Genomic DNA, 27924 nt, shown 5'->3' with positions numbered 1-27924 from the left:
CCCACTCCCCCTAGAAGAATTGTGTTTTTTTTTTTTTTTCCTATTTTTTTTCTTCACCCTGTACTCTGCTCCCATTTAGGTCCAGAATGACATGTCCCTTGTCCCACAGCCTCCTGGGATACTTACATTTTTCTCTGTTTTAGCTGCTAAATAAAGTTCAGCAAAATCATACATTCATTTCTAGTGAGGAGAAGGCTTCCTAACAGAGACACAGGTAGCAATATTGGCTGGAGCTTTGCTAGCGAGGCAGAAGTGATTACGCCAGCTGGTCTCCAATAGTCCCTAAGTGCTGACGTCACCCCTGTAGACTTCTCTTCTGGATCCTGAGAGGACCCCTCTGCTGGACATCTATTAGCCCCTGTACACGGTCGGAGAATCCGTCGGAATGTGTCCTATCGGACCGTGTTGTCGGATAATCCGACTGTGTGTGGTATGCATCAGACTGTTTCCGTCGCAAATATCCGTCGCACCAAATTTTCCAACTTGTTGGAAATATATTCCGACAAACTGGTCCAATAGGACATACTCCGATCATGTGTAGAGAATTCCGATCGGACAAAGTGCCACGCATGCTCAGATCAAATTCCTACATCAAAGCTATTGGCTACTAGCCTGAACGTAGTCCCATCGTAACGAAATTACGGCATCACGTTCTGAAAGATTGGATTTTTCGACAACTTTGTCCGACCGTGTGTTTGCAACAGTTTCGGACACAATCCGACAGACAAAATCCGACGGATTTGGTTGGCAGAATGTCCGACCGTGTGTACAAGGGCTTAGACCGTGAGATGGACATCCAAAGAAGAACCCCACCTCCTGTAAAAATAAGAGAAGACTCAAGACTGGAGCGGTGCATGACCACAACCTTAATGGTTACATGCTGCTATTGATCAGTTAGTAGGGGCAGGGTGATTGAAAAGTCCATAAATCAGAATCAGCTTTCTCTCTTGTAGAAACAGGAAGAGAAGATCTAATTAAAGGAAGGAAAATACCATCTTAGGCAGTTGCCACTGAAACAGGTGTCCCTATTGGAAGATTTATCTTCAATTGCTTTTTCAGTGACTGGTACACATTTTGGATTTTCCCTCATTTCCAGTTCTGGTGACAGGGGTCAATGGGACAGATGGACAGGGTACACCAGTGGGAAAAGAGACATCAATAAAATGTAATAAAGGGTCTAAACCTTCTCAATTCGACTCAAAATACAAAAGAAAGGTTTGGCTGCAGATACACTTTAACTATTTATAGAGCTGGCAGCGAAAAACCTGAACAATTAAATTGTTCTTGCACTCAAAATTCCAACTCTAATGGTCTCTACCTACTTCAAAGAGTTCAGAGTTTGCAGAATACCATCCAAGACCAAATAATAAAGACCTTTTATAAAGGCTACAATGGCTTGTAGCAATCTAAAGACGTTACCTAATATAGTATACATACAAATAATTGTTTAAGTAGAGCTGTGTACTTGTTTAGATCAGGACTGAGACTTTTGACAAGACCCAGTTTTATGTTTTCTAGAGAACAATATGTTCCTTGACTCTACTTTAATATTGGAGAACTGCCAATGATAGTCATTGGATTACCCTTTGCCCCTTGAACTTGTATTTATGCTCCAAAATTTATACTGATACATTTCATGGGAATTTATAAATTGCCCTCTTTGTTTTGGACAGTGCATGCTACTATTTTGTAGACATGCGCACACTGAAATATTTTGTTTCGGAATTTCGTTTTCGTCCGAAAAACAAATGTATTTAGTTACTCCCGAAATTCATTTTTATTTATTTTGTTTCGTTAAAAAAATGTATTTGTCTGAAAATCTGAAATAATTAAGGTCGAATCTGTCATTGCAGGCTTATGGTGTCTGTCGAATGTTCTAAGAAGATTCGATGGAGCAGCTAAACTGTACGACGTACATTTCCAGTCGAATGTTCCGCCTACAAGCTATAGTAGAATCCTAATGTTGTATGACACTAGTAATAATTATATTTATGAATTATTATCACTAATCAACCAACATTAGAATTCTTCTTTAGCCTATGGGCGGAGCATTTGACCATAAATGTCCACTCGCGGCGGCGGCTGCTTCATCTAATCTTCATGTCGAATCTTTTCTCTCTACGTCGAAGAATCTTGGACTAATAGAGTTAGGTTAGGCACATTCAACCTTTTTTGCTATTGTCTCTCTATGTCGAATTTTTTCTCTCTATGTCGAATCATTTCTCTATATGTAGAATAATCTTGGACTAATAAAGCTAAGGTTAGGAACATTGGACCACAGGTTCGATGGACACAGATCGCTATTGTCAGCGTCATGTCGAATCTCCTATTTATATCGAACTGTTGTCACAACAAAAACGAAAATAAAGCATTTGTTTATGTCAGATCTTTCGGTTTTCGGATTCTGCGTGTTCATTATCGTTTGCTAAAACAATAACGAAAATACCCGAAAATTCGAACGAAAATGCATTTGGACAAAAACAAATGCACATCTCTACTATTTTGTCCTCTAGAGTGGTGGTTCTGAAAACAGAACACAAGGCCAAGGCAACAAAGGAGTGACTCAAGAAAAAGCACATTAAGGCACTGGAGTGGGCTAGCCAGTCTCCAGACCTTAATCCCATAGAAAATAGGTGACGGGAGCAGAAGGTTTGAGTTACCAAACGTCAACCTCAAAACCTTAATGACTTGGAGAGGATCTGCAAACAGGAGTGGGACAAAATCCCTCCTGAGATGTGTGAAAACCTGGGGGCCAACTACAAGAAATATCTGACCTCTGTGATTACCAACAAGAGTATTGCCACCAAGTCAATTTTAGCGAAAGTGTCAAATACTTATTTCACTCATTAAAATGCAAATTAATTTATACATTTTTTGATATGCATTTTTCTGGATATTTTTTGTTGTTATTCTGTCTCTCACTGGTAAAATAAACCTACCATTAAAATTATAGACTAATCATTCCTTTGCCAGTGGGAAAACTTAGAAAATCAGCAGGGGATCAAATATTTGTTTTCTCTCACTGCAAGTGGTGCACAACTGTAACCAGTGGGAGTAGAAAATACCCTGACGTCAGTGGGACAAAAAAATGCCATAGGCTTGGTGGTCAGCGGGAGTCAGTAGAAGGAATAGTTCCCCATCTCTGGTGTTACTGAGAGGAATAGTTTTCCATCAGTGGTGTCAGCGGGAGGAATAGTTTCCCATCCCTGGTGTCAGCGGGAGGAATAGTTCCCTATCTCTGGTGTCAGCGGGAGGAATAGTTCCATATCTCTTGTGTCTGCGGGAGGAATAGTTCCCTATCTCTGGTGTCGGTGGGAGGAATAGTTCCCTATCTCTGGTGTCGGTGGGAGGAATAGTTCCCTATCTCTGGTGTCAGCGGGAGGAATAGTTCCCTATCTCTGGTGTCAGCGGGAATAATAGTTCGCTATCTCTGGTGTCAGCGGGAGGAATAGTTCCCTATCTCTGGTGTCGGTGGGAGGAATAGTTCCCTATCTCTGGTGTCAGTGGGAGGAATAGTTCCCCATTTCTGGTGTCAGCAAGAGGAATAGTTCCCCATCCCTGGTGTCAGCAAGAGGAATAGTTCCCTATCTCTGGTGTCAGCGGGAATAATAGTTCGCTATCTCTGGTGTCAGCGGGAGGAATAGTTCCCTATCTCTGGTGTCGGTGGGAGGAATAGTTCCCTATCTCTGGTGTCAGTGGGAGGAATAGTTCCCCATTTCTGGTGTCAGCAAGAGGAATAGTTCCCCAACTCTGGTGTCAGTGGGAGGAATAGTTCCCCATCTCTGGTGTCAGTGGGAGGAATAGTTCCCTATCTCTGGTGTCATTGGGAGGAATAGTTCCTCATCTCTGGTGTCAGCGGGAGGAATAGTTCCCTATCTCTGGTGTCGGTGGGAGGAATAGTTCCCTATCTCTGGTGTCGGTGGGAGGAATAGTTCCCTATCTCTGGTGTCAGCGGGAGGAATAGTTCCCATCTCTGGTGTCAGCGGGAATAATAGTTCCCTATCTCTGGTGTCAGCGGGAGGAATAGTTCCCTTTCTCTGGTGTCGGTGGGAGGAATAGTTCCCTATCTCTGGTGTCAGTGGGAGGAATAGTTCCCCATTTCTGGTGTCAGCGGGAGGAATAGTTCCCCATCTCTGGTGTCAGTGGGAGGAATAGTTCCCTATCTCTGGTGTCGGTGGAAGGAATAGTTCCCTATCTCTGGTGTCGGTGGGAGGAATAGTTCCCTATCTCTAGTGTCGGTGGGAGGAATAGTTCCCTATCTCTGGTGTCAGCGGGAGGAATAGTTCCCTATCTCTGGTGTCAGCGGGAATAATAGTTCGCTATCTCTGGTGTCAGCGGGAGGAATAGTTCCCTATCTCTGGTGTCGGTGGGAGGAATAGTTCCCTATCTCTGGTGTCAGTGGGAGGAATAGTTCCCCATTTCTGGTGTCAGCAAGAGGAATAGTTCCCCAACTCTGGTGTCAGTGGGAGGAATAGTTCCCCATCTCTGGTGTCAGTGGGAGGAATAGTTCCCTATCTCTGGTGTCAGTGGGAGGAATAGTTCCTCATCTCTGGTGTCAGCGGGAGGAATAGTTCCCTATCTCTGGTGTCGGTGGGAGGAATAGTTCCCTATCTCTGGTGTCGGTGGGAGGAATAGTTCCCTATCTCTGGTGTCAGCGGGAGGAATAGTTCCCATCTCTGGTGTCAGCGGGAATAATAGTTCCCTATCTCTGGTGTAAGCGGGAGGAATAGTTCCCTTTCTCTGGTGTCGGTGGGAGGAATAGTTCCCTATCTCTGGTGTCAGTGGGAGGAATAGTTCCCCATTTCTGGTGTCAGCAAGAGGAATAGTTCCCTAACTCTGGTGTCAGCGGGAGGAATAGTTCCCTATCTCTGGTGTCAGTGGGAGGAATAGTTCCCTATCTCTGGTGTCGGTGGGAGGAATAGTTCCCTATCTCTGGTGTCGGTGGGAGGAATAGTTCCCTATCTCTGGTGTCAGCGGGAGGAATAGTTCCCTATCTCTGGTGTCAGCGGGAATAATAGTTCCCTATCTCTGGTGTCAGCGGGAGGAATAGTTCCCTATCTCTGGTGTCGGTGGGAGGAATAGTTCCCTATCTCTGGTGTCAGCGGGAATAATAGTTCCCTATCTCTGGTGTCAGTGGGAGGAATAGTTCCCTATCTCTGGTGTCAGTGGAAGGAATAGTTCCCTATCTCTGGTGTCAGCGGGAAGAATAGTTCCCCATCTCTGGTGTCAGTGGAAGGAATAGTTCCCTATCTCTGGTGTCAGCGGGAAGAATAGTTCCCTATCTCTGGTGTCAGTGGAAGGAATAGTTCCCTATCTCTGGTGTCAGTGGGAAGAATAGTTCCCCATCTCTGGTGTCATCGGGAGGAATAGTGTCCCATTTTTGTTGTCAGCGGGAGGAATAGTGCCTCAAGGGCCAGATAAAGGCAAGCAAAAGGCCACATCCGGCCTACAGGCCACAATTTGTAGACCCCTGATTTCGAGATTTTGAATGATTTTCAAATACCATAGACATTTTAGAATGGGATATTATGGCTTTGATGAGAGAGGGAGCAAATTTAGGTTTTAATGAGAATGGGCGTCTCTTACCATGGTGGGTATTAAAGATCTAAACAAGGACGCAGCTCTTTTAATATATATATTTTTTTTACATACAAAAAATATTTCCAATAACTTCTATTATTATCCGCAGTCCACTCCAGTCTTGAAAACAGGTCTTTATTTTTTGGTTTTGCAATGGCTCCTGCCCTCCCCCATCCTATGGCCAGTATTTAGCCTCTCGTGTCCTCCAACGCCCTCGGAGTTTTAAAGAAAGTGGGTCAGCACATTATTTTGGAACAAGCCGTGTCTTGTACGGTATAATATTTGAAGAGCGCTTGCAATTCCCAATATTTTCTGCTTTGCAAATGAAACGCCAAACATTAAAAATAACAAGAACCAATCCTAAGGACAGACATTAAAGTAATATAGTGCATTTTTTCCAAAATAGAATCATTTCATGTTCTGAGAGTGTCCTCTTCGCAGGAAAAGGTTAATTGAGAAACTCTGCCAATCTGTTCTTTGGATGGAGGACATTTCTGGTCTGTGACTTACAACAGAGGAGTTTATAGTACAAGAGAAGCGTAATGCTGTTTTGTAATTACGCTTTAATTGATGAGCAAATTCCACTATACTTGATGGTTATTTCATCGTGGATCGGGAATGTGTGCAATAAACATATGAAAAGAATGTGATCAAATATTAACCACTTCAGCCCCGGACCATTTTGCTGGTCGAAGACCAGACCACTTTTTGCGATTCGGCACTGCGTCGTTTTAACTGACAATTGCGCGGTCGTGCGACGTGGCTCCCAAACAAAATTGATGTCCTTTTTTCCCCACAAATAGAGCTTTCTTTTGGTGGTATTTGATCACCCCTGCGGTTTTTATTTTTTGCGCTATAAACAAAAATAAAGCGACTATTTTGAAAAAAACTCATTATTTTTTACTTTTTGTTATAATAAATATCCCCCAAAAATATATAAAAAAACTTTTTTTTCCCTCAGTTTAGGCTGATACGTATTTTTCTACATGTTTTTGGTAAAAAAAATCGCAATAGGTAATTATTGATTGGTTTGCGCAAAAGTTATAGCGTTTACAAAATAGGGGATAGTTTTATGGCATTTTTATTAATAATTTTTTTTTTACTAGTAATGGCGGCGATCAGCAATTTTTATTGTGACTGCGACATTATGGCGGACACATCGGACATTTTTGACACATTTTTGGGACCATTGTCATTTATAGAGCAATCACTGCTATATAAATGCACTGATTCCTGTGTAAATGACACTGGCAGTGAAGGGGTTAACCAGTGGGTGGCAGTGTAGGGGTTAAGTGTTCCTAGGGGTGTGTTACTAACTGTGGGGGGCCGGGCTTTCATTTAGTGAACACTGATCTCTGCTCCAATCACATGGAGCAGAGATCAGCGTCACTAGTTGCTAGGCAGAATGGTGAAATGGTGTTTACAATGGCATTTCTCCATTCAGCCGCACCGTGAGACGATCGCGGGTATCCGCAGGACCCGTGACCGGGGTCCCAAAAAGCATGCGCTCACAATGGCAGGGCGGCATTAAAGATTAGGCGTACCTGTACGCCAATATGCCTGCCCGTGCCATTCTGCCGATGTACATCGGCTTGCAACGGTCGGGAACCGGTTAACCTTAAGCCACATAAACGGCCTGCAATTGATTAAAAAAACAGAGAAATAGATTGAAGTTCTTTTTGACCACAATGCTTCTCCGGGCTTATGTGTCCCCCAACATGTCCAAACGCCTAGGCATTTAGTCACATAGGGGGGGATTTACTAAAACCGGTGCAAACAGAATCTAACTTTAGCTTGTTCAGTTAAAGAGGAAATAAAGGCAGTTGAAAAAATAAAATAAAAAAAGGAACCTGCAAGGCAAAGGCATAATGAGCTAGTATGCATAGCATACTAGCTCATTATGAATAACTTACCTGAGAACGAAGCCCCCGAAGTGGTCCTCCGTCTTCATGTCCGCCGCTACCATGGATCCCGGAGTGACTTCCGGGTCTCGCTGCTCCGGCTTTGTGATTCGGTGGAGCAGCGATGACGTCACTCCCGCGCATGCGCACGGGAGCCGACACTCGCGGCATATCACCGCGATCTGCGGCCTGCCCAGTGCGCCTGCACTCCGCTGGCAGCGCATGCGCCGTAGACAGCGGTGGCTGTCTTCAGGTAAATATCTCCTAAACCGTATAGGTTTAGGAGATATTTCTTGGACCTACAGGTAAGCCTTAATCTAGGCTTACCTGTAGGTCAAAGTGGTTTGTAAGGGTTTACAACCACATTAACCGCTTGCCGACCATGGCGGCAGGTCGGCATGATCCCACGAGCCATCATAGCTATACGTTGGCTCGCAGGATCAGGATAACAGGCTCACGTGAGCCGCCAGAGTCGCACTGCAAGGGTGCCGATGTTCGTGGTCGACGGACGCGATGACCGCCGGCCACGAGCGATCGCGGGCACGAGAGCCAGAACAGCAGTGTCTGTGTGTAAACGCACAAATCCCTGTTCTGTGAGGAGTGATAGATCGCGAGTCCCTAATAGCTAGGAACCACGATCTGTCATTTCCTCTAGGTCAGTCCCCTCCCCCTACAGTTAGAGACACACACAGGGAACACAGTTAACCCCTTGATCGTCCCCTAGTGTTAACTCCTTCCCTGCCAGTGAAATTTTTAGCCCTTGTACACACGGTCGGACATTCCAACAACCAAATCCGTTGGATATTGTCCGACGAATTTTGTCCAAAACTGGTGTTGCATACACACGGTTGGACAAAGTTGTCAGAAAATCTGATCGTTCAGAACGTGATGACGTTATTTCTTTACGACGGGACTATGTTCAGGCTAGTAGCCAATAGCTTTGGTCTAGGAATTTGATCTGAGCATGCGTGGCACTTTGTCCGATCAAAATTCTCTACAAACGATTGGACAAATTCCGATCGGATCGTGTTGTCGGAAAATTTTATAGCCCAGCTCTAAAACTTTGTCGGCCGTATATTCCGATGGAAACAGTCCGATGGAGCCCACACACGGTCGGATTATCCGACAGCACGGTCTGATCAGACTTTTTCTGTCAGAATGTCCGACCGTGTGTACAAGGGCTTACAGTAATCAGTGCATTTTTATAGCACTGATCGCTGTATAAATGACAATGGTCCCAAAAATGTGTTAAAAGTGTCCGATGTGTCCGCCATAATGTCGCAGTCCCGATAAAATCGCAGATGGCCGCCATTACTAGTAAAAAACATAATAATAATAAAAATGCTATAAAACTATCCCCTATTTTGTAGAAGCTATAACTTTTGCGCAAACCAATCAATATATACTTATTGTGATTTTTATTACCAAAAATATGTAAAAGAATGCATATTGGCCTAAACTGAGAATTTTTTATTTTTTTAAATGGGGATATTTATTATAGCAAAAAGTACAAAATATTGTGTTTTTTTTTTTTCAAAATTGACGCTTTTTTTGGTTTATAGCACAAAAAAAAAAAAATGCAGCAGTGATCAAATACCACCAAAAAAAAGCTCTATTTGTGGGGAAAAAAGGACATCAATTGTGTTTGGGTGCAACGTCACACAAGCGTGCAATTGTCAGTTAAAGCGACGCAGTGCCGAATCGCAAAAAAATGGCCTGGTCATTCAGCAGCCAAATCTTCCGGGGCTGAAGCATTTAAAGTATAACTAAATGCACATTTATTTATTTTTTTTAATTTTTAGTTTTGGATAGAGTGGAGAGGGATTAGAACACCTGTCAGTTTTTATTGCTGTCTGTGCCCCCATTAGGGAGATCGCCCCACTCTATTTGTCACAAAGAAAATCACAAATTTTGGGTTGTTCCCAGAAAAGAAATTTAGGGGGAAATCTTCCAATGGGGACACTAGTCCCGGTGACCTGGGGGGGGGGGGGGATTCTCCTAATTTGCAGGGATTTCCTCTCACTTCCTGTTTGGCTATGGGACAGGAAGTGAAGGGAAATCTCCGCAATGGGACACAGATGCCGTTAAAAAAAAAATCCGACAGGGGTTATAACCCTCCCTTACTCTATCCAAAATGAAAAAAAAAAAAAAAAAAAAAAAAGGTTTTGCCTATAGTTCTACTTTAAGCTTTGACAATAAAACCTAAAAGCTGATTGGGTACTATGTGCAGCTACACCAGATTCAGTGTGCTCGGTTTTAGTAAATCTCCCCCATGGTCTTTGTTTAAGGAGATAAATTCAATATGAGCTCTGACCCTTTGCTTCAGCAAACACAATTCAAGTACCTAGACTTTTATAAATGTAGGTAATACTGCAAGAAGGGACAGAATAATTGTTAGAAAATAATTTTTAACTTTTTGTATTCTTTTTTTAATTTTTTTATTATTCATTTAACTATTTGTCAAACAGACCTGAACCCTGGAATTAAAATACATCTAAAGCCAAAACTACTTTAAACAAATATATTTTATGGACATGTCTGATTCTGGGTGATATCTTTATTGTCCTCTATAAAATCTATGGCTGTGTTAATATGTTGTTGTGTTTTTATATAGGGACTGGAGGGACCCAGAGGACCACCAGGAGTTCTGGGACCAGTGGGCGCCCCTGTAAGTTTTAATCCGTCATTTGTCCAATTGTTGGAGAGGAAATTGGAAATTGCATTATACACCTAAAATAATATATATATATATATATATATATATAGTACACCCCTCACATTTTTATAAATAATTTATTCTATCTTTTCATGTGACAACACTGAAGGTACTGCCTCAAAAGTGAATACACCCCTCGCATTTTTGTAAATATTTTATTATACTTTTCATGTGACAACACTGAAGAAATGACACTTGTCTACAATGTAAAGTAGTGAGTGTACAGCTTGTATAACAGTGTAAATTTGCTGTCCCCTCAAAATAATTCAACACACAGCCATTAATGTCTAAACCACTGGCAACAAAAGTGAGTACACCCCTAAGTGAAAATGTCCAAATATTTTGTGTGGCCACCATTATTTTCCAGCACTGCCCTAACCCTCTTCAGCATGGAGTTCACCAGAGCTTCACAGGTTGGCACTGGAGTCCTCTTCCCCTCCTCCATGACAACATCACGGGGCTGGTGGATGTTGGAGACCTTGCGCTCCTCCACCTTCCCTTTGAGGATTTCCCACAGATGCTCAATACGGTTTAGGTCTGGAGACATGCTTTGCCAGTCCATCACCTTTACCCTCAGCTTCTTTAGCAAGGCAGTGGTGGTCTTGGAGGTGTGTTTGGGGTCCTTATGCTGGAATACTGCCCTATGGCCCAGTCTCCAAAGGGAGGGGATCATGCTCTGCTTCAGTATATCACAGTACATGTTGGCATTCATGGTTCCCTCAATGATCTGTAGCTCCCCAGTGCTGGCAGCACTCATGCAGCCCCAGCCCATGACACTCCCACCACCATGCTTAACTGTAGGCAAGACACACTTGTCTTTGTACTCCTCACCTGGTTGCCGACACACACGCTTCACACCATCTGAACCAAATAAGTTTATCTTGGTCTCATCAGACCACAGGAGATGGTTCCAGTAATCCATGTCCTTAGTCTGCTTCAGAAAACGGTTTGAGGGCTTTCTTGTGCATCATCTTTAGAAGAGGCTTCCTTTTGGAACGACAGCCATGCAGACCAATTTGATGCAGTGTGCGGCGTATGGTCTGAGCACTGACAGGCTGACCCCCCACCCCTTCAACTTCTGCAGCAATGCTGGCAGCACTCATACGTCTATTTCCCAAAGACAACCTCTGGATATGATGCTGAGCACGTGCACTCAACTTCTTTGGTCAACCATGGTGAGGCCTGTTCTTCGTGGAACCTGTCCTGTTAAACCGCTGTATGGTCTTGGCCACTGTGCTGCAGCTCAGTTTCAGGGTCTTGGCAATCTTCCTATAGCCTAGGCCAGTGATGGCGAACCTTGGCACCCCAGTTGTTTTAGAACTGCATTTCCCATGATGCTCATTCACTCCGGAGTGCAAAACATCTGGAGTGCCAAGGTTCGCCATCACTGGCCTAGGCCATCTTTATGGAGAGCAACAATACTTTTTTCAGCTCCTCAGAGAGTTCTTTGCCACGAGGTGCCACATTTAACGTCCAGTGACCAGTATGAGACAGTGAGAGCGATAACACTTAATTTAACACACCTGCTCCCCATTCACACCCGAGACCTTGTAACGCTAACGAGTCACATGACTTTGAGGAGGGAAAATGGCTAATTGGGACATTTTGCATATTTTCACTTAGGGGTGTACTCACTTTTGTTGCCAGTGGTTTAGACATTAACCTCCCTGGCGGTATGATTCAGTCTGGAATTAGGTGCGGAAAGCGGTACCATTATTTTGCATGGAAATTTGGCGTTTTATATTGTAGTCCTGTAATTCTTAGGAATAACACTCTTAAATCTCTTCAAACCAGAGTCTAGTAGACATCACGGGTATGATAAAGTTTATAATATAATAAAGAATAATAAAAATTATTCAATAATGTAATCAAATCCTAAAACACTGAAAAAGGGAAACTTTCTGGTTGCTATGGACAATCTCCAAATTCCAGGCAGAAAAAAACAGTATTTATAATATAAAAGTGCATGCAGGACACTGCACAGACCACTAGGAACAAAGGGGGTGTGTAATTATTTCATACAGTACTGTAATCTGTAAGATTACAGTGCTGTGTGTATTTTGTGTACTTTGACTTTTTTTAATTTGCCGCCGTTCTCTGCTCCCGTGCACCATAACGCCGCAGGGAATGGAGCTTGGCGGCATTCGGCACTGTGAATCGAGCGGAGGACAGCTCGCTCACACAGCGCGGAGGACATCGCTGGATCCAGGGGACAAGGTAAGTAAGTCTCACTGTGTCCTCCCCTGCATCCAACGAAGCCATCCCGAGTCTGGCTCGGGGTTACCGCTTCTATCAGTAAATTCCCAACCCGAGCCAGACTCGGGATTACCGCTAGGGAGGTTAATAGCTGTGTGCTGAGTTATTTTGTGGGGACAGCGAATTTACACTGTTATACAAGCTGTACACTCACTACTTTACATTGGAGCAAAGTGTCATTTCTTCAGTGTTGTCACATGAAAAGAGAGAATACAATATTTACAAAAATGAGAGGGGTGTACTCACTTTTGTCATATACTACAGATTCTACAGCGTACGTACAGCACGTACGACGGGACTAGAAAAAGGAAGTTCAATAGCCAGTAGCCAATAGCTTCCTTCTCGTACTTGCTTCTGAGCATGCGTCATTCCTAGTCCGCCGGACTAGCACACTGACGAACGGATTGTCTGCTGAAAGCCAAGTCCGGCGGACAAATTTTGAGTCAAAACTACTTTCTAAGTCCGCCGGACTTTTTACGATGAAAAAGTCCGCTGGAGCCCACACACGATCGAATTGTCCGGCGTACTGTGGTCCGGCGGACAATTTGATCGTGTGTACGCGGCATAAGAATACAAAATTTGGCACATTGCTAATAGTCATCCTTGTGAAATCGATTTTCACAAAATAACTTATCTCCAGCAGTATGGTGGCTAAGTGGCTAGTTGGATGACTTGGCAATCCCATCTTCCTAGGTTTGCTTTTTGTCAGGGACAGTTTGATTGTATCTTCTGTGTTTGCAGTTTCTTACCACAATGCTAAAATGTGCCGTTATGTTTATTGGCTCCCACGCTAGTCTGTCTGTAGTGAAGGACATTTTATTGTGGTAGGGACTCTGAATATACATCCCGACCAAGCTTTATAAATACATGATATAAAACAATTGGAAAGTGCTTTTTAGTGAAATGAATCCTGTGTTTTCTTGTTTCCCTTTGAGGGTTTGCAAGGAGAACGAGGAGAAAGAGGCAGCAGAGGAGAGAAGGTAGGTGACAACATATGTGATACGTGTTACTTTGCAATTGTATTTTTTTTGTAAAATTATTTAAAGGTATTGTCCAGGACTGTATGCATATTGTGGTGGAATATGCAATTTGGCAATATACCTTAGATTGAGCTTGGTGGGCAACCCACTTTAAAACCATGGCCATAAATATAGAGTTGCACACACTATAACATTCTCCACTCTTCTGGGAAGGTTTTCCACAAAAGTTTGGAGTTTATTGGTGAGAATTTTGGCTAATTTAACTAAAAGAGCATTTATGAGGTCCGGTACTGATGTTGGATGGGAACACCTGGCTTGCAGTTAGCAATCCGATGCATGCCATAGGAGTTTATAGGGTTGGGGGTTAGGGTCCTACAGCTGGGACCCACCCTAACCTCAACAGAAGCTGCATGAGCCTCTGTGCTAATGCAGAGTTACAAACCACATACTTAACCATATAGTGTACTGTACTATTTATATAAAGCAGTGCTTGTGACTCAGCATATGCCGCCTTTCTTCCCTCCCCGCCAGCAGTGCACAGGAGGGGGTCCATGATTATGGACAAGAAAACAGCTGCAGGCGTCACCAAGGGGATCAGTTAATTCAGGCTTTCTGCTTAACAAAATATATATTGGCAGATAGTCTAAATTTAGCCCATAAAAAGTAAAGCAACAAGTTGTTGCTTAGCATTTGGAGAGGTACAGTGCCTTGCGAAAGTATTCAGCCCCCTTGAACTTTTCAACCTTTTTCCACATTTCAGGCTTCAAACATAAAGATATAACATTTTTATTTTTTGTAAAGAATCACCAACAAGTGGGACACAAATGTGAAGTGGAACGAAATCTATTGGATAATTTAAACTTTTTTAGTAAATAAAAAACTGAAAGGTGGTGCGTGCAAAATTATTTGTCCCCTTTACTTTCAGTGCAACAAACTCACTCCAGAAGTTCAGCGAGGATCTCTGAATGATCCAATGTTGTCCTAAATGACTGATGGTGATAAATAGAATCCACCTGTGTGTAATCAAGTCTCTGTATAAATGCACCTGCTCTGTGATAGTCTCAGGGTTCTGTTGAAAGCGCAGAGAGCATCATGAAGACCAAGGAACACACCAGGCAGGTCCGTAATACTGTTGTGGAGAAGTTTAAAGCCGGATTTGGATACAAAAAGATTTCCCAAGCTTTAAACATCCCAAGGAGCACTGTGCAAGCGATCATTTTGAAGTGGAAGGAGTATCAGACCACTGCAAATCTACCAAGACCTGGCCGTCCCTCTAAACTTTCAGCTCAGACAAGGAGAAGACTGATCAGAGATGCAGCCAAGAGGCCCATGATCACTCTGGATGAACTGCAGAGAACTACAGCTGAGGTGGGAGAGTCTGCCATAGGACAACAATCAGTCGTACACTGCACAAATCTGGCCTTTATGGAAGAGTGGCAAGAAGAAAGCCATTTCTCAAAGATATCCATAAAAAGTCTCGTCTAAAGTTTGCCACAAGCCACCTGGGAGACACACCAAACATGTGGAAGAAGGTGCTCTGGTCAGATGAAACCAAAATCAAACTTTTTGCCCACAATGCAAAACGATGTTTGGCGTAAAAGCAACACAGCTCATCACCCTCAACACACCATCCCCACTGTCAAACATGGTGGTGGCAGCATCATGGTTTGGGCCTGCTTTTCTTCAGCAGGGACAGGGAAGATGGTTAAAATTGAGGGGAAGATGGATGCAGCCAAATACAGGACCATTCTGGATGAAAACCTGTTGGAGTCTGCAAAAGACCTGAAACTGGGACGGAGATTTATCTTCCAACAAGACAATGATCCCAAACATACAGCAAAATCTACAAAGGAATGGTTCACAAATAAACGTATCCAGGTGTTAGAATGGCCAAGTCAAAGTCCAGACCTGAATCCAATCGAGAATCTGTGGAAAGAGCTGAAAACTGCTGTTTCCCAAACGCTCTCCATCCAACCTCACTGAGCTCGAGCTGTTTTGCAAGGAAGAATGGGCAAGAATTTCAGTCTCTCGATGTGCAAAACTGATAGAGACATACCCCAAGCGACTTGCAGCTGTAATCGCAGCAAAAGGTGGCTCTACAAAGTATTAACGCAAGGGGGCCGAATAATTTTGCACGCCCCACTTTTCATTTTTTTAATAGTTAAAAAAATTAAAAAAATCCAATAGATTTCGTTTCACTTCACAATTGTGTCCCACTTGTTGGTGATTCTTCACAAAAAATAAAAATTTTATATCTTTATGTTTGAAGCCTGAAATGTGGCAAAACGTTGAAAAGTTCAAGGGGGCCGAATACTTTCGCAAGGCACTGTATATCAGCCAAAGTGGACTTAAAGTATATACTATAGACTATAGGCAAAACTTTTTAAACATTTTTTGGATAGAGTAGGGAGGGTTATAACCCCTCTTGGTTTAATTTTTTGCCATTTGCGGCCCGTTGAGGAGATTTGCCTTCACTTCCTGTCCCATAGTTAAACAGGAAGTGATAGGAAATCACTGAAAATTGCAGGAATCCCTTAATTTGGGAATCCCCACCAGAACTAGTGTTCCCATTGCAAGATTTCCCCTTTATTACTTTTCTGGGGAAAATCCTACATTTGGGATTTTCTTTTACTTTCATTGTCAATGAAAATGGTAAACAGGACAAGCAGAGAGGTGTAATCTCCTTAGCCCTTGTACACACAGTCGGAGATTCCGACAACCAAATCCGTCGGATTTTGTCAGACGGATTTTGTCCAAAACTGTCGGAAAGTTGTCGGAAAATCTGATCGTTCAGAACGTGTTGACATTATTTCATTACGACGGGACTACATACAGGCTAGTAGCCAATAGCTTTGATGTAGGAATTTGATCTGAGCATGCGTGGCACTTTGTCCGTCGGAGTAGGCTACACATGATCGGAGTATGTCCGATCGGAGCATTTTGTCAGAAAATATTTCCGGCAAGTTGGAAAATTTGGTCCGACGGATATTCCGACGGAAACAGTCCGATGCAGACCACACACAGTCGGAATATCTGACAAAATGCTCCGATCGGACACATTCCAATCATGTGTACAAGGGCTAAATGAGGCACAGACAGCAATAAAAACTGACAGGTGTTCTCATCCACCTCCACTCCATCCAAAACGAAAGAAAACAAAATGGCATTAATTAGACTTTAAAGTGGAACTTATTCCAGCTTTAAAAATACATACAGTACACCGACCAAGTTTGTAGACAGCTGACCATAACACCTATAGCAACTTTCTGGACATCCCATTCCAAAACCATGGGCAGTATAGAGGTGCCCCCCTTTGTGGTTATAACCAAATTCACTCTTTTAGGGAGACTTTTGTCAAAATTCTGGAGTGTGTCTGTGGAGATGTGTGCTCATTCATTTAAAGGAATATTTATGTCAGCTACAGATGTTGGATGAGACGATCTGGCTTGCAATCAGTGTTTTAACTCATACCAATTGTGTTCAGTAGGGTTGTGCAGATTATTCGAGTTCCTCCACACCAAACTGGCTGTTTGGTGTTCTTTTTCCCATTTTAATTTCCTTTGGATATCTCAGTTGGGGAGGCCATTTCCACTTGGAGAGCTTCCATATTGTGCCAAGATTAGGGCATGAAGATCAACCAGTAACTCTTAATTGATGGAATAATAGTTTCAAATCCAGCACTTCACTACATCTACACTTTTTCTTGGTCACTGTGCAGCACAGTGGTGTAGTGGTTAGCACTCTCACCTAGCAGTAAGAAGGGTCACTGGTTCAAATCCCAACCACAACCCTACCTGCCTGGTGCTTGCATGTTCTCCCTGTGCCTGTGAGGGTTTCCTCCCACACTCCAAAGACATGCAGGTAGGCTAATTGTCTTCTGTCCAAAATTGGCCCTAGTATATGAATGGCAACCTAGGATTGTGGGCTCCTTGAGGGTAGGGACTGATGTGAGTGTGCAATGTACAGGGGTAGGGACAATTGTAGACACTCAGGTTGGACTGGTGTCTTTATTCAACCTTACTAACTATGAAACTATGAAACTGTGCCTCCTGGCAGAGTTGGGAGCTCGAAGCCTTGCAAAAATACATTCTTGCAATTGACTGGGGGATTTTGTGCTCCCAGCTCTAACTGGAGATAGGGTGACATCAACTGAGCCTCTTGGAAATGTTGGAAGATGGTGCCAACGTAAGTCTATTTTTTGGGGGGATCAAATAAACGCTTTGTTTACAAGCAAAGAAGCAGATCTTCCATCTTCCAAGGAAGATTAACTTTTTTTTTCATCTCAAAAAATAAGATTATTGAGAACCTAAACATCAAGTACAAACATTTTGTCTTCAGTTCAGAGAGTACAACATGCATGGTCATCAGGTATATCCAAAGTTCAGTTTCATTACATTGTCTGAGTGCAGTAGATACCATAGTATGTTTAAGTGGGTTTTGGAGTCCCCTAATGTTCACGGATATAATAGGAACTTCCTCCATTTAATGTATATATGAGGTGCAGATTAGCACATCTGCACGGGTGGCAAGCCATCTAGTATTCAAACTATTGATTTGCCAAGCACTGATCAATAACATAGTATACTGACCGGGTGTGAAGTCAAATATCCAGCAGAATAGTCTCCTACGATGTAACTCCACATGGTGAAAAGTATAATAGTCATCTCTGAGAACACAAACATAACGAGGAAAAGCTGAGCAGTGAAGCAACATGAACAAAAAAACATAAAAGGCATCCTCATGATCCCCGTGGTATCTCTGTGTAGCATTATGTAGGACCTTGGCAGTCCTTGCAATGTGCAACGAGAAGAAAAAGGAAAGACAAAAGGTAAAAAATAAAGTCAAACTAAACAACAACTAGGGAAAAAAACATATCTCTCCTTACAAGAGTCCTGCGACCATACGCCAGCAGGACCGTCAGATTGCAGGTATAAAGCATTTCCATCATTGTGATTTATTTGCTTGCTCTTTGTATAAGAACGGTAAGTAACTCTCCCAGCCAGGGGCGGACTGACAACTCATGGGGCCCCCGGGCAATAGGAGATTATGGGGCCCCCAGGCAATCTGAGATTATGGAGCCACACAGTAGACACAAACACACACACACACACAGTATACAATCACACAGTACACACATACATGTTTCTATTGGCTGAGAAGGTACTGGAGAGGTGGGGCAGCTATAATCTCAGGATTTTTAGACCAAAAGGATGTCGGTAAGGGACATTTCAGAGACAGATGTAAAAAAAAAAAACAACACATATTTTTACATACTGTCCCTGGTTTTACTGAGGCTGGCAACCCCGATGGGGCCCCCTAGTGGCATGGGGCCCTCGAGGAGTGCCCGAGTGGCCCAATGGTCAGTCCGCCCCTGCTCCCAGCTAAGAATGCAAGCTTATGCTGAGGCCTAAAACATGGCAACCAAACCCTTTACACATTGAAAAGGGAGCAGGATATCAATCTATCAATCATCTCTCCTTGCCTGACGCAAAGTGTGTTCATTGGTGTCCAACCAGTCAGATGCTGCGCTCGCCGACTCAAAGAAGGGCACCTGCCCTTTAGCAGTGATGCGAAGCTTGGCTGGAAATAACATAGCATAGGTGACCTCTAGCCTTTGAAACTGTTTTTTTAACAGCAGCAAACTGGGTTATTTTGCGCTGTACCTCGGCCGAAAAGTCCAGGGTAAAAGGATATTTTAACTCTGTTGTATTGGATATATTACGTTTCTCTCTTGCCTGACGAAGGATAATTTCCTTATCTTTGTAATTCAGCAAGTGGGCCAAGAGGGTTCATGGTGGGTGACCTGGGGGAAGGGGTCTCGATGGTACAGGTCAACCCTTTCAACCAAGTATAAAGGGGTGAAGACCTCCTGACCAAACACCTAAAGAAGCCAGTGCTCTATGAATTCTCTAAGGTCCCTCAGCTCCACCTTCTTAGGGAGCCCCAAAATCCTGACGTTGTTTCGCCTCAGGCGATTCTCAATGTCCACGGCTCTCATCTCTGTTGCTTTGGCCATCCTCGCTGTAGCTTGGGTGTCCCTAATGAGTGGGCCCAACTTTTCTTCCACATAGCTGATTCTACTTTTAGCTACTGTTGTGCATTTTCTGATCTTTTGCAGATCCTGAGGAATCAGGTCCACATCTTCTTTCAGGCCACCAAAATGTTCCTTCAGGGTATTTACTGAGGCTGTGAATGTATGTACTACTCAGGGTATTTCAACTAGAGTGAGTTTCTCTCCCTCATTATCCCCCTCTACTGAATCACTCAGTAATTAATATGTGTCAGCCATGGGGCCTTGTGCAGGCTAACCATCCTCAGGCTCAGAATAGAATATGACCGGGGTGCGCCCCAAGTCCTCATCCATTACCTGACCTGCGGTGCTTCTGGACATAATAGAGCATATCCTTGGGGGGATCCTTCGCTTTAGGAGTCTTATTCGGCTTACTTACTGTGTCCTTCTGTTTTGTTGGCATCACAAGGTCCACCCTGGGCAAGCGCTGCTGCGACGCCATGTTGGGAGTCAGACTGTGCTTCATCCTCCTTGCTCTTACGGGTCACCATGGATGACACTCCGAGACTCGAGGGTTACCAATGGGCACAGGCACAGAGTAGGGTAGAAGCAGCGTGTCTTTGGGCTGGGAGCAGGATCAAAACAGAATCTGTTGTGGGAGCTCTGTGAGATGTGACCGCTCTTGTCCGCACCCCCCCAAGGAAGATCAATTTTAAAGTGGTTCTAAAGACAGAACATTTTCTATGTATTGAGGTAACAAACGTTCTGCATGCAGCTCCCCCCACAGCCCCCCTAAATAAATACCTGAGCCTAATCCTGATCCAGAGATGTGCATGAGGCTCTCTTGGCTCACTTGCTCCTCACTTGCCCAGATACTGCAGCAGGAGCCATTGGCTCCCACTGCTGTCCCACTGGAGCCAGGAGCATCGGGCAGGGGACCCAAGAAGAGGGAGATCGGCGCCTGCTCTGTGCAAAACCACTGCACAGAGCAGGTAAATATAACATGTTTGCTATTTTAATAATAAAAAAAACAACAAATCACTTTAATGGTGCATTTGATACCTTAAAGGAAGAAAGGGCTACCATTTTAACGTAAGATGTTAAAACAGTTTAGTTAGCTTTTTTTTTTGTGTTGACTAGCAGGAGAGCGTGTTAGGGAATTTTTGTATTCGATTATATACAGTGGCATCAGTCAGTGTGACAGTCTGTGGGAAATGGTGTACAGTGACATAAGTTACTATGACAGCTGGTGACAGATAAGTGATAGTCGGTGTAGGATTATATACAGTGACCTTACTCAATGTCATCATTTGCGACAGATTATATACAGGGACAGCTTGTCGGAATTTCTTCTATACAGCGACATCAATCACTAAAACGGTTGGTAACAGATTATATGCAGTGACATTAGCTAACATGATAGCCGGTGACAGATTATATATAGTGATATTAGTTGGTATGATGGTGAATGGAAGAATCCGACATATTACCATTGTAAGGGCCGTGTCACACAAGCAGTCCTACTAGATTTGCAAAAGCTGCATACTAAATACTCACCTACTTGTGCTGATCACCTGCTGGCCGGTTGAAGGAAGTGTCAAAAAGAGTCTCTTGAAGGAGGAGCCCCTCCATAAGAGCAACAGCATGACCAGAGGGTCCAGGTGCAAGAAACCATGAAGGGCCCCCTGACCTCCAGCGTGGGCCATTCCCTCTGAGCTCAGAGCCCACAGTGGATCTCTTTCACATGTTGTGCAGTTCTGCAGACTTGAGTTCTTCCATGGTGGTGGAAGGCCAGGGCCCAGTCGCAAGTGCGACCTTTGCAACCCTGGTAGTTCCGCCAGTGGTGTCAGTGTGGACTGTGAATGGTGTCAGTCAGTAGGGCAGTGGACATGATCAGTAGGGCAGTGGACATGGTCATTAGGGCACTGGACATGGTCAGTAGATCAGAAAAAGTGGTCAGTAGATCAGTAGACGTGGTCAGTAGATCAGTAGACGTGTTCAGTAGAGCAGTGGACGTGGTCAGTAGGGCAGTGGACGTTGTCAGTAGGGCAGTGGATGTGGTCAGTAGGGCAGTGAATGTGGTCAGTAGGGCAGTGGATGTTTCAGTAGAGCAGTGGATGTTGTCAGTAGGGCAGTGGATGTGGTCGGTAGGGCAGTGGACGTGGTCGGTAGGGCAGTGGACGTGGTCGGTAGGGCAGTGGACGTGGTCAGTAGAGCAGTGGACATGCTCAGTAGGGTAGTAGATATGGTCAGTAGGGCAGTGGACATGCTCAGTAGGGCAGTGGATGGTGTCAGTAGGGCAGATGACAAGGTCAGTAGGGCAGTGGGTAGGGTCAGTAGCATAATGGACGGGGTCAGTCATTTTAATTTTTGTTATTAATATTTTTTTTCGTTATTATTATATTTTTTTTTACAATTTTTGATGGGAGGGGGGCAGTGGAGGGCAGTATGGGGGACAGCATGATGGGAAGGGGGGCAGTGGAGGGCAGTATGGGGGGGGCAGCATGATGGGAGGGGGGCAGTGTAGAGAAGTATGTGGGGAAAGCATTGTGGGAGGTGGGTCAGTGGAGGGCAGTATGTGGGGACAGCATGACGGGAGGTGGGGCAGTATGTGGGGACAGCATGATAGGAGTTGGGGCAGTGGAGGGCAGTATGTGGGGACAGCATGATGGGAGGTGGAGCAGTGGAGGGTAGTATGTGGGGACAGCATGATGGGAGGTGGGGCAGTGGAGGGCAGTATGTGGGGACAGCATGATGGGAGGTGGGGCAGTGGAGGGCAGTATGTGGAGACAGCATGACCAAAGGGGGGCAGTATAGGAGGGAGCAGAGTGACAGTCAGTAGCACACCTGGAACACTATACTTGCTCTGCTATGACAGAGAGTTTGCTGCTTACCAGGAGCGGCCTTGGGACATGGAGCATTTCTCCTACCCTTCTGGTGGCAGAAACAGCCTAGAGGCAAGAAGCAGAACCAGGGGCGGAGCTGGGATGCGGAGCTGGCAGTCCTAGGTATGGATGACTGCTTGCCTCTACAGTGTGGATGCAGCTAGTACCAGGCTGTATAGGAGGGCTGGTGGGGCAGCATATAGGAGAACCGATCCTGCTCCTGCAGCCGCTGAAAGCCATGCAGGAGCCAGGAGGAGAATAGAGGAGATCGGTTCTCCTATATGCCGCCCTGCCAGCCCTCCTATCTAACCTGGTACTAGCTGCATCCACAGTGCAAAGGCAAGCAGTAATCCATACCTAGGATTACTGCTTGCTCATACAAGTGAAGACAAACCTGACAGGGAAGCCGCATGGGCCTCCTGCAGCCTGAGGCTGGATTGCGACTCTTTCTCCCCCTATAGTTACGCCTAGGGTTTCCACTGCATCCCTTTAAAGCCGAACACATATTAATTACACAGATTCTGAGGCTGATTAAGGTGGTAACAAAACTCACTTGGTGCCTTAACTGCAATAAATTATCCTCAGAACCTGTGTAATTCATATGTGTTCAGGTTTAAAGGGATAAGGTGACAACCCTAGTTACGCCCCTGAGCATGACACTAGGCCTCAGCCAAAGTTCTTCAGTGGAACAGGGCATTTCCTGCAGGGAATGAAACAGGGTGTTGGGCTGGCCTAGTCCATGAAATAGGAATAAACAGAGGCAACAGTCCTCTCAGTGCTGTCCATTTATGTAACTCCCAGGCTGAACAGTTCACTTCAGTCCTGTTACCAGTAGAAATGGGGATTTGGCAGTCTTCTGATGCTGCCATCAGCTCCCCTAACAGCAGCAAAGTGGCTTCTGGTTGGCCTTTTAACCCTTTAAAACCACCGCCCTGTCCTTATAGATGTCTCTTCCCAGCTGCCAGTCCTGCTTCTCTCGCTGAAACCTGGCTTGCCTTTCTTGGGGAGAACACAGGCCTTGGGTAACCTACCCACTTCCTGTATTCAGCACTGCTGGTCTGGGTCATGGATGGTTGGTTCTGGAACTTCCGCCTCACACAGATAGGGGTCTGATGGGATCCATAGCCCTCTCAGCTGACTCTGGCACCTCTAGCACTTCTGGCAGTACTTCTAACTTTTCCTGGGAGTACCCCCACTCCCATTCCTCCTCAGAACTGCTGTTAGATGTCCATTCCTCACATTCAACATCTAAGGGCCCAAATTCCATTTGCAGTCTGGGTGACCCCCAGTCTAAGGCCCCACCACTGCCGCTTCCCACTGACTCACCTGAAGACGAGTCGTCTTCCTGCACTGGCTCCTTCCAAGTGGGGTTGACAGGATGCATGGGATCAGCTGGCCTTCTGGAGACATCTTCTGGTTCCTGCTGGGCACTAATAACAGGTACCACCTGGGCTGCAGGCTGAGGCAGACTTCCCGCTTTCTTCCCCGATATCACTTAGCTTCACAGGGGAGTAATTATCCTCAGACTCAACCCTGCCTTTGGCTGTCACTTCTTGGCCCATTCCAGCCTTCAGGGACTTCCACAGTTGTTCTATGCAGAAACCTTACAGCTTGGTAAGTGGCCCGTCACAGTGCCCACACCAGATCCAAGCACTGATCACTGCAGTGGGTCTTCTGCAGCCAGGAAATTGCAGATACAGCTTCTCCGTCCCCTCAATCAACCCAAGGGTGAATCCCTGTTGATGTTCCAACAGCACACTGGTGTCTACCAGTGTCACCTCCTGCACTTCAGGCAACTAAGTCAATGCTGGGTACACACGTGCAACATTCCTCCATCTTGCTCCTCTCACTTTTTCTCTCTCTCTCTCTGCAAGCAAGACACAATGGATCTCCTCCTGGGCATGGCTCCACTCCCAAGCTTCCAGACTGGCTGGCACCAACATTTCTGGCGCGTGGTGGCTATATGCACACTGATACTTGCAGAGCTTGTCAGGACATGCCGCTCAGCACCTACTGAACCCAAGCAACTAAAGGCAGATAGTAGTAAGTATTCACTGTGTATTGGACTAAGGTACTAGTGCGCACAAACCTACTAGCTATCTACTAATCACTGGAATACAGGAAGCCGCCAACATAGACAAAGTGATCTCGGGGGTAATGTTAGCACCACATTTCACTGTGGTTGTCATGAGCAACAGCAAAGACTGTAAAACATAATACAGGGCCAGAGTGGTCTTTCGCTTCAGCCGTGGTTGGACAACTGATAGACCCCCTCCTGCTGGCTTCCCCTGATCACCATGAGCAACTGCAGACGTTTTCATGCACATTTTACTGTTTCTAGCAGGACATTGAGGGACACAGTCACTTTCCCTAGCTCTACGCAGACCACTGCGCATTGTGTCATAACACAGATCCGTGGTTTCCACAGGTGACAGCACATAACAGTTGTCACTGAATAGCAGGTTTTTTAGCACAAGTGTCCGTCCCAGCCACGGTTGGAGCAACTCGATATGTGGTGTAGTGCTGTACTGGCTCGGCAGCAACTCCCGGTGGTTGCTATGGACAACGACACTTGACTCTCACAACACAGTCACAGTTTTGGCAGCTCCTCCTAACCTCCACCCACTAGTTCTAGAAGATTCTCATACCTTACAGACCAGGGGGAGGCACCAGAGAGCTGCCAGGATGAGTCACCTGGCCCTGAATATTAGTAAACCCGGACCCAGATTCCATAGCTCATGCTTAGCTAAAAAAAGCTTTAATTTTTCCTACTCTACTTCTAGCACACACTAGAGGGTGCTAAACTGAGACCAGCCAGACCAGCCAGAACAGTGCAAATCATGTACTGACATGAATCTGTTGATAGGAGGAGAGAGCAGGACGATGAGCTCATCAATTTGCTACTTCTCCTTTTACTGTCCAGTCACAGACTAGGGAAGAGTCTGAGATGACCTGGGCTCACAGGAAGCAGGTTAAATGATGCTGCCCATTAGACTGAGAACATCTTGTGCAGAAGTACTGCAGGGGAGAGCTCTGAATTAAAAGTGAATATTGCAAAAAAAAAGATGTGTCTTTTTACTTTTAACGGGCTATTCAGTTTTATCTTGTGATTTTTGGCTGGAGAAGATAAGAGTTTGATGTCATGCATCTAGAATACGAATCCCACAGACAACAATATAAAACTTATCTGAGCAATCGCTCCGATCAGATGTGATTTTTCTAAAGCCCGGGATCGACCTGCCCAGTGATTGTGTTGATCGGTTTTGTGGTCGTGCCAAGATGTACGCTCCCACAGACCTAATTACACCGCAGCTCATCGTCCTCAGCGATTAAATGTCCCGGAGTCTGCGGGGAGACGATTAGTTGAGAAATACATCAGTAAAATACGATTAGCCTTCCTCCGCCTCGGCATACGTTTTCTGATATTTCACTGAAGCATTTTAATTTCTCATTAAACAGTAACAGCAGAGAAGGGCTAAAGTGTGCCGATTCTCCTCTGCTATAATAGAATGAAGGATTTATTATTATAGCAGAGACGGGTATAAATATAGCGCTGTAATGCGGGGCCCCACTGTGCGCTTTTACACCTGGGAAATAATACTTTGTAAATAGAATTACCAGCGGTGGGTACATTAAAGCGATTGGATACAGTGTTATTGTCTGATGGAGTTATTATGGGAAGTGATGATTAGGATGAACAAGACAAGCCAGAAACACGCCATGGATTTTGTTTTCTTAAGACCTCGTTTACACATATTGTAAAACGAGGTGATTGAGCCGCAATTTTGATGCTACCCTCCCCCTCCAACTTCCCCTTTCCCGGAAAACCAAATTTAAGTCCCCATTTACATGTACTCATGGCTTGAACGCATGTATTTCCATGCTTTTTTCATGCGAAACACATAGGGCAGCCAATTAATCGGAATGGATTTCCCTACGCCTGGAAAACGCGTCAAATATAGCTTTGGCACATTTTTGGCCATTGGTGCTTTGTGCGCTTTTTCTTACTGCTGAGAAATAATACTTTGAAAATAGAATTACCAATGGTGGGGGGATTGAAGCGATTGGACACAGTGTTATTGTCTGGTGGATTCATTAGGCAAAGTGATGGATTAAGATGAACTAGACAAGCCAGAAACGCACAATGGATTTTGCTTTCGGGTTTGTTTTTGTTTTTTTAATAACAAACATATCATACTTGTTAGATCTAATGGTGCGCTCAAGTCAACTTTCTAATTCAAAGTCTGCACACAGACTATAAAATCTCAGGCTACTAATTTTTGTGCAATTTATTATGCTAGGAAGCCCATTCAAATGGATGAGCTGCCCCAACACAATGAACGTCAATGAACATAAAGTTCCCCCGATCCCCAATGATTGTGGGATTGTTTGTGAAGGGAGGGTGGACTATGACATCTTGCCATTGCACATAATGCAATTTAATCCTATGCGGAACCTTCTTCTGCTAATAACACTTGCACTTGGTTTCAGTGCACAACTCTAAGCCCTTGTACACACGGTCGGACATTCCGATGTAAAATGTCCGATCGGCTATAAAATTTTCCGACAACATGATCCGATCGGACTTCGTCCGATTGTTTGTAGAGAATTCCAATCGGACAAAGTGCCACGCATGCTCAGATCAAATTCCTAGACCAAAGCTATTGGCTACTAGCCTGAACGTAGTCCCGTCATAACGAAATAACGTCATCATGTTCTGAACGATCGGATTTTCCAACAACTTTGTCCGACCATGTGTATGCAACAGTTTCGGACAAAATCCGTCGGACAAAATCCAACAGATTTGGTTGTCGGAATGTCCGACCGTGTGTACAAGGGCTTAAAGAGGAAGTAAACCCTGATGAGTTTACTTCCTCTTTCATTCCCTGCAAAGGCAAAGCATAATGGACTACTATGCATCGCATAGTAGTCCATTATGTGTCACTTACCTGACACAGGAGCCAGCAAAGTCACCGCTGTCCCCTGTAGTCCGCCGCATCCATCTTCTCGGTGGGTCTCGCTGCTCCGCCGCTGTCATTCGGCGAAGCCGCGATGACGTCACTCCCGCGCATGCGCACGGGTGCCGCCACGCGCGGCATATTCGCCGTTGACGGTGCCGCGCTCAGTGCGCCTGTGCGCCGCTGTCTACGGCGCATGTGCCCCGCTGTCTACGGCGCATGTGCCGCGCTCAGTGCGCCTGTGCGCCGCTGTCTACGGCGTGCCTGTCATTCGGCAAATATCTCCTAAACCATGTAGGTTTAGGAGATATTTCTTGGACCTACAGGTAAGCCTTAATCTAGGCTTACCTGTAGGTCAAAGTGTGTTGTAAGGATTTACAACCACTTTAAGCTTAACATATATTGCTATAGTAGCCTCAGAAATGGTAGCCTCAGATTTTATAGTCTGTGTGCAGACTTTGAATTAGAAAGTTGACTTGAGCGCACCATTAGATCTAACAATAATTTTAAAGTGACAGAACACTGACGTGGTTGCAGCCTAGTCATTTAGGTTTTTTCTATTCATTTGTGTAGTTAGTCTCTACATATTCATAATATCAGCGCTAAGGCCTTTTTTATTAAACATATCATACTTGCCT

The 27924-nt window shown here is 44.8% G+C and overlaps 1 protein-coding gene across 1 annotated transcript in view; it reads left to right on the top strand.

The window, feature by feature from the left end:
• LOC143998112 (collagen alpha-1(XXII) chain-like) overlaps positions 1-27924 on the top strand; it is a 393374-nt gene that overhangs the window by 267856 nt on the left and 97594 nt on the right. The window contains exons 16-17 of the mRNA XM_077493857.1: positions 10096-10149; positions 13389-13433. Coding sequence (XP_077349983.1) covers positions 10096-10149; positions 13389-13433 — 99 coding nt within the window. The remainder of the gene's footprint in view (positions 1-10095; positions 10150-13388; positions 13434-27924) is intronic.

Source organism: Lithobates pipiens, unplaced genomic scaffold (genome assembly GCF_037356315.1).
Source record: "Lithobates pipiens isolate NorthernLeopardFrog02 unplaced genomic scaffold, aLitPip1_a1.2 Scaffold_19, whole genome shotgun sequence".
Taxonomy (NCBI): domain Eukaryota; kingdom Metazoa; phylum Chordata; class Amphibia; order Anura; family Ranidae; genus Lithobates; species Lithobates pipiens.
This window is presented reverse-complemented; position numbering and strand designations above follow the sequence as displayed.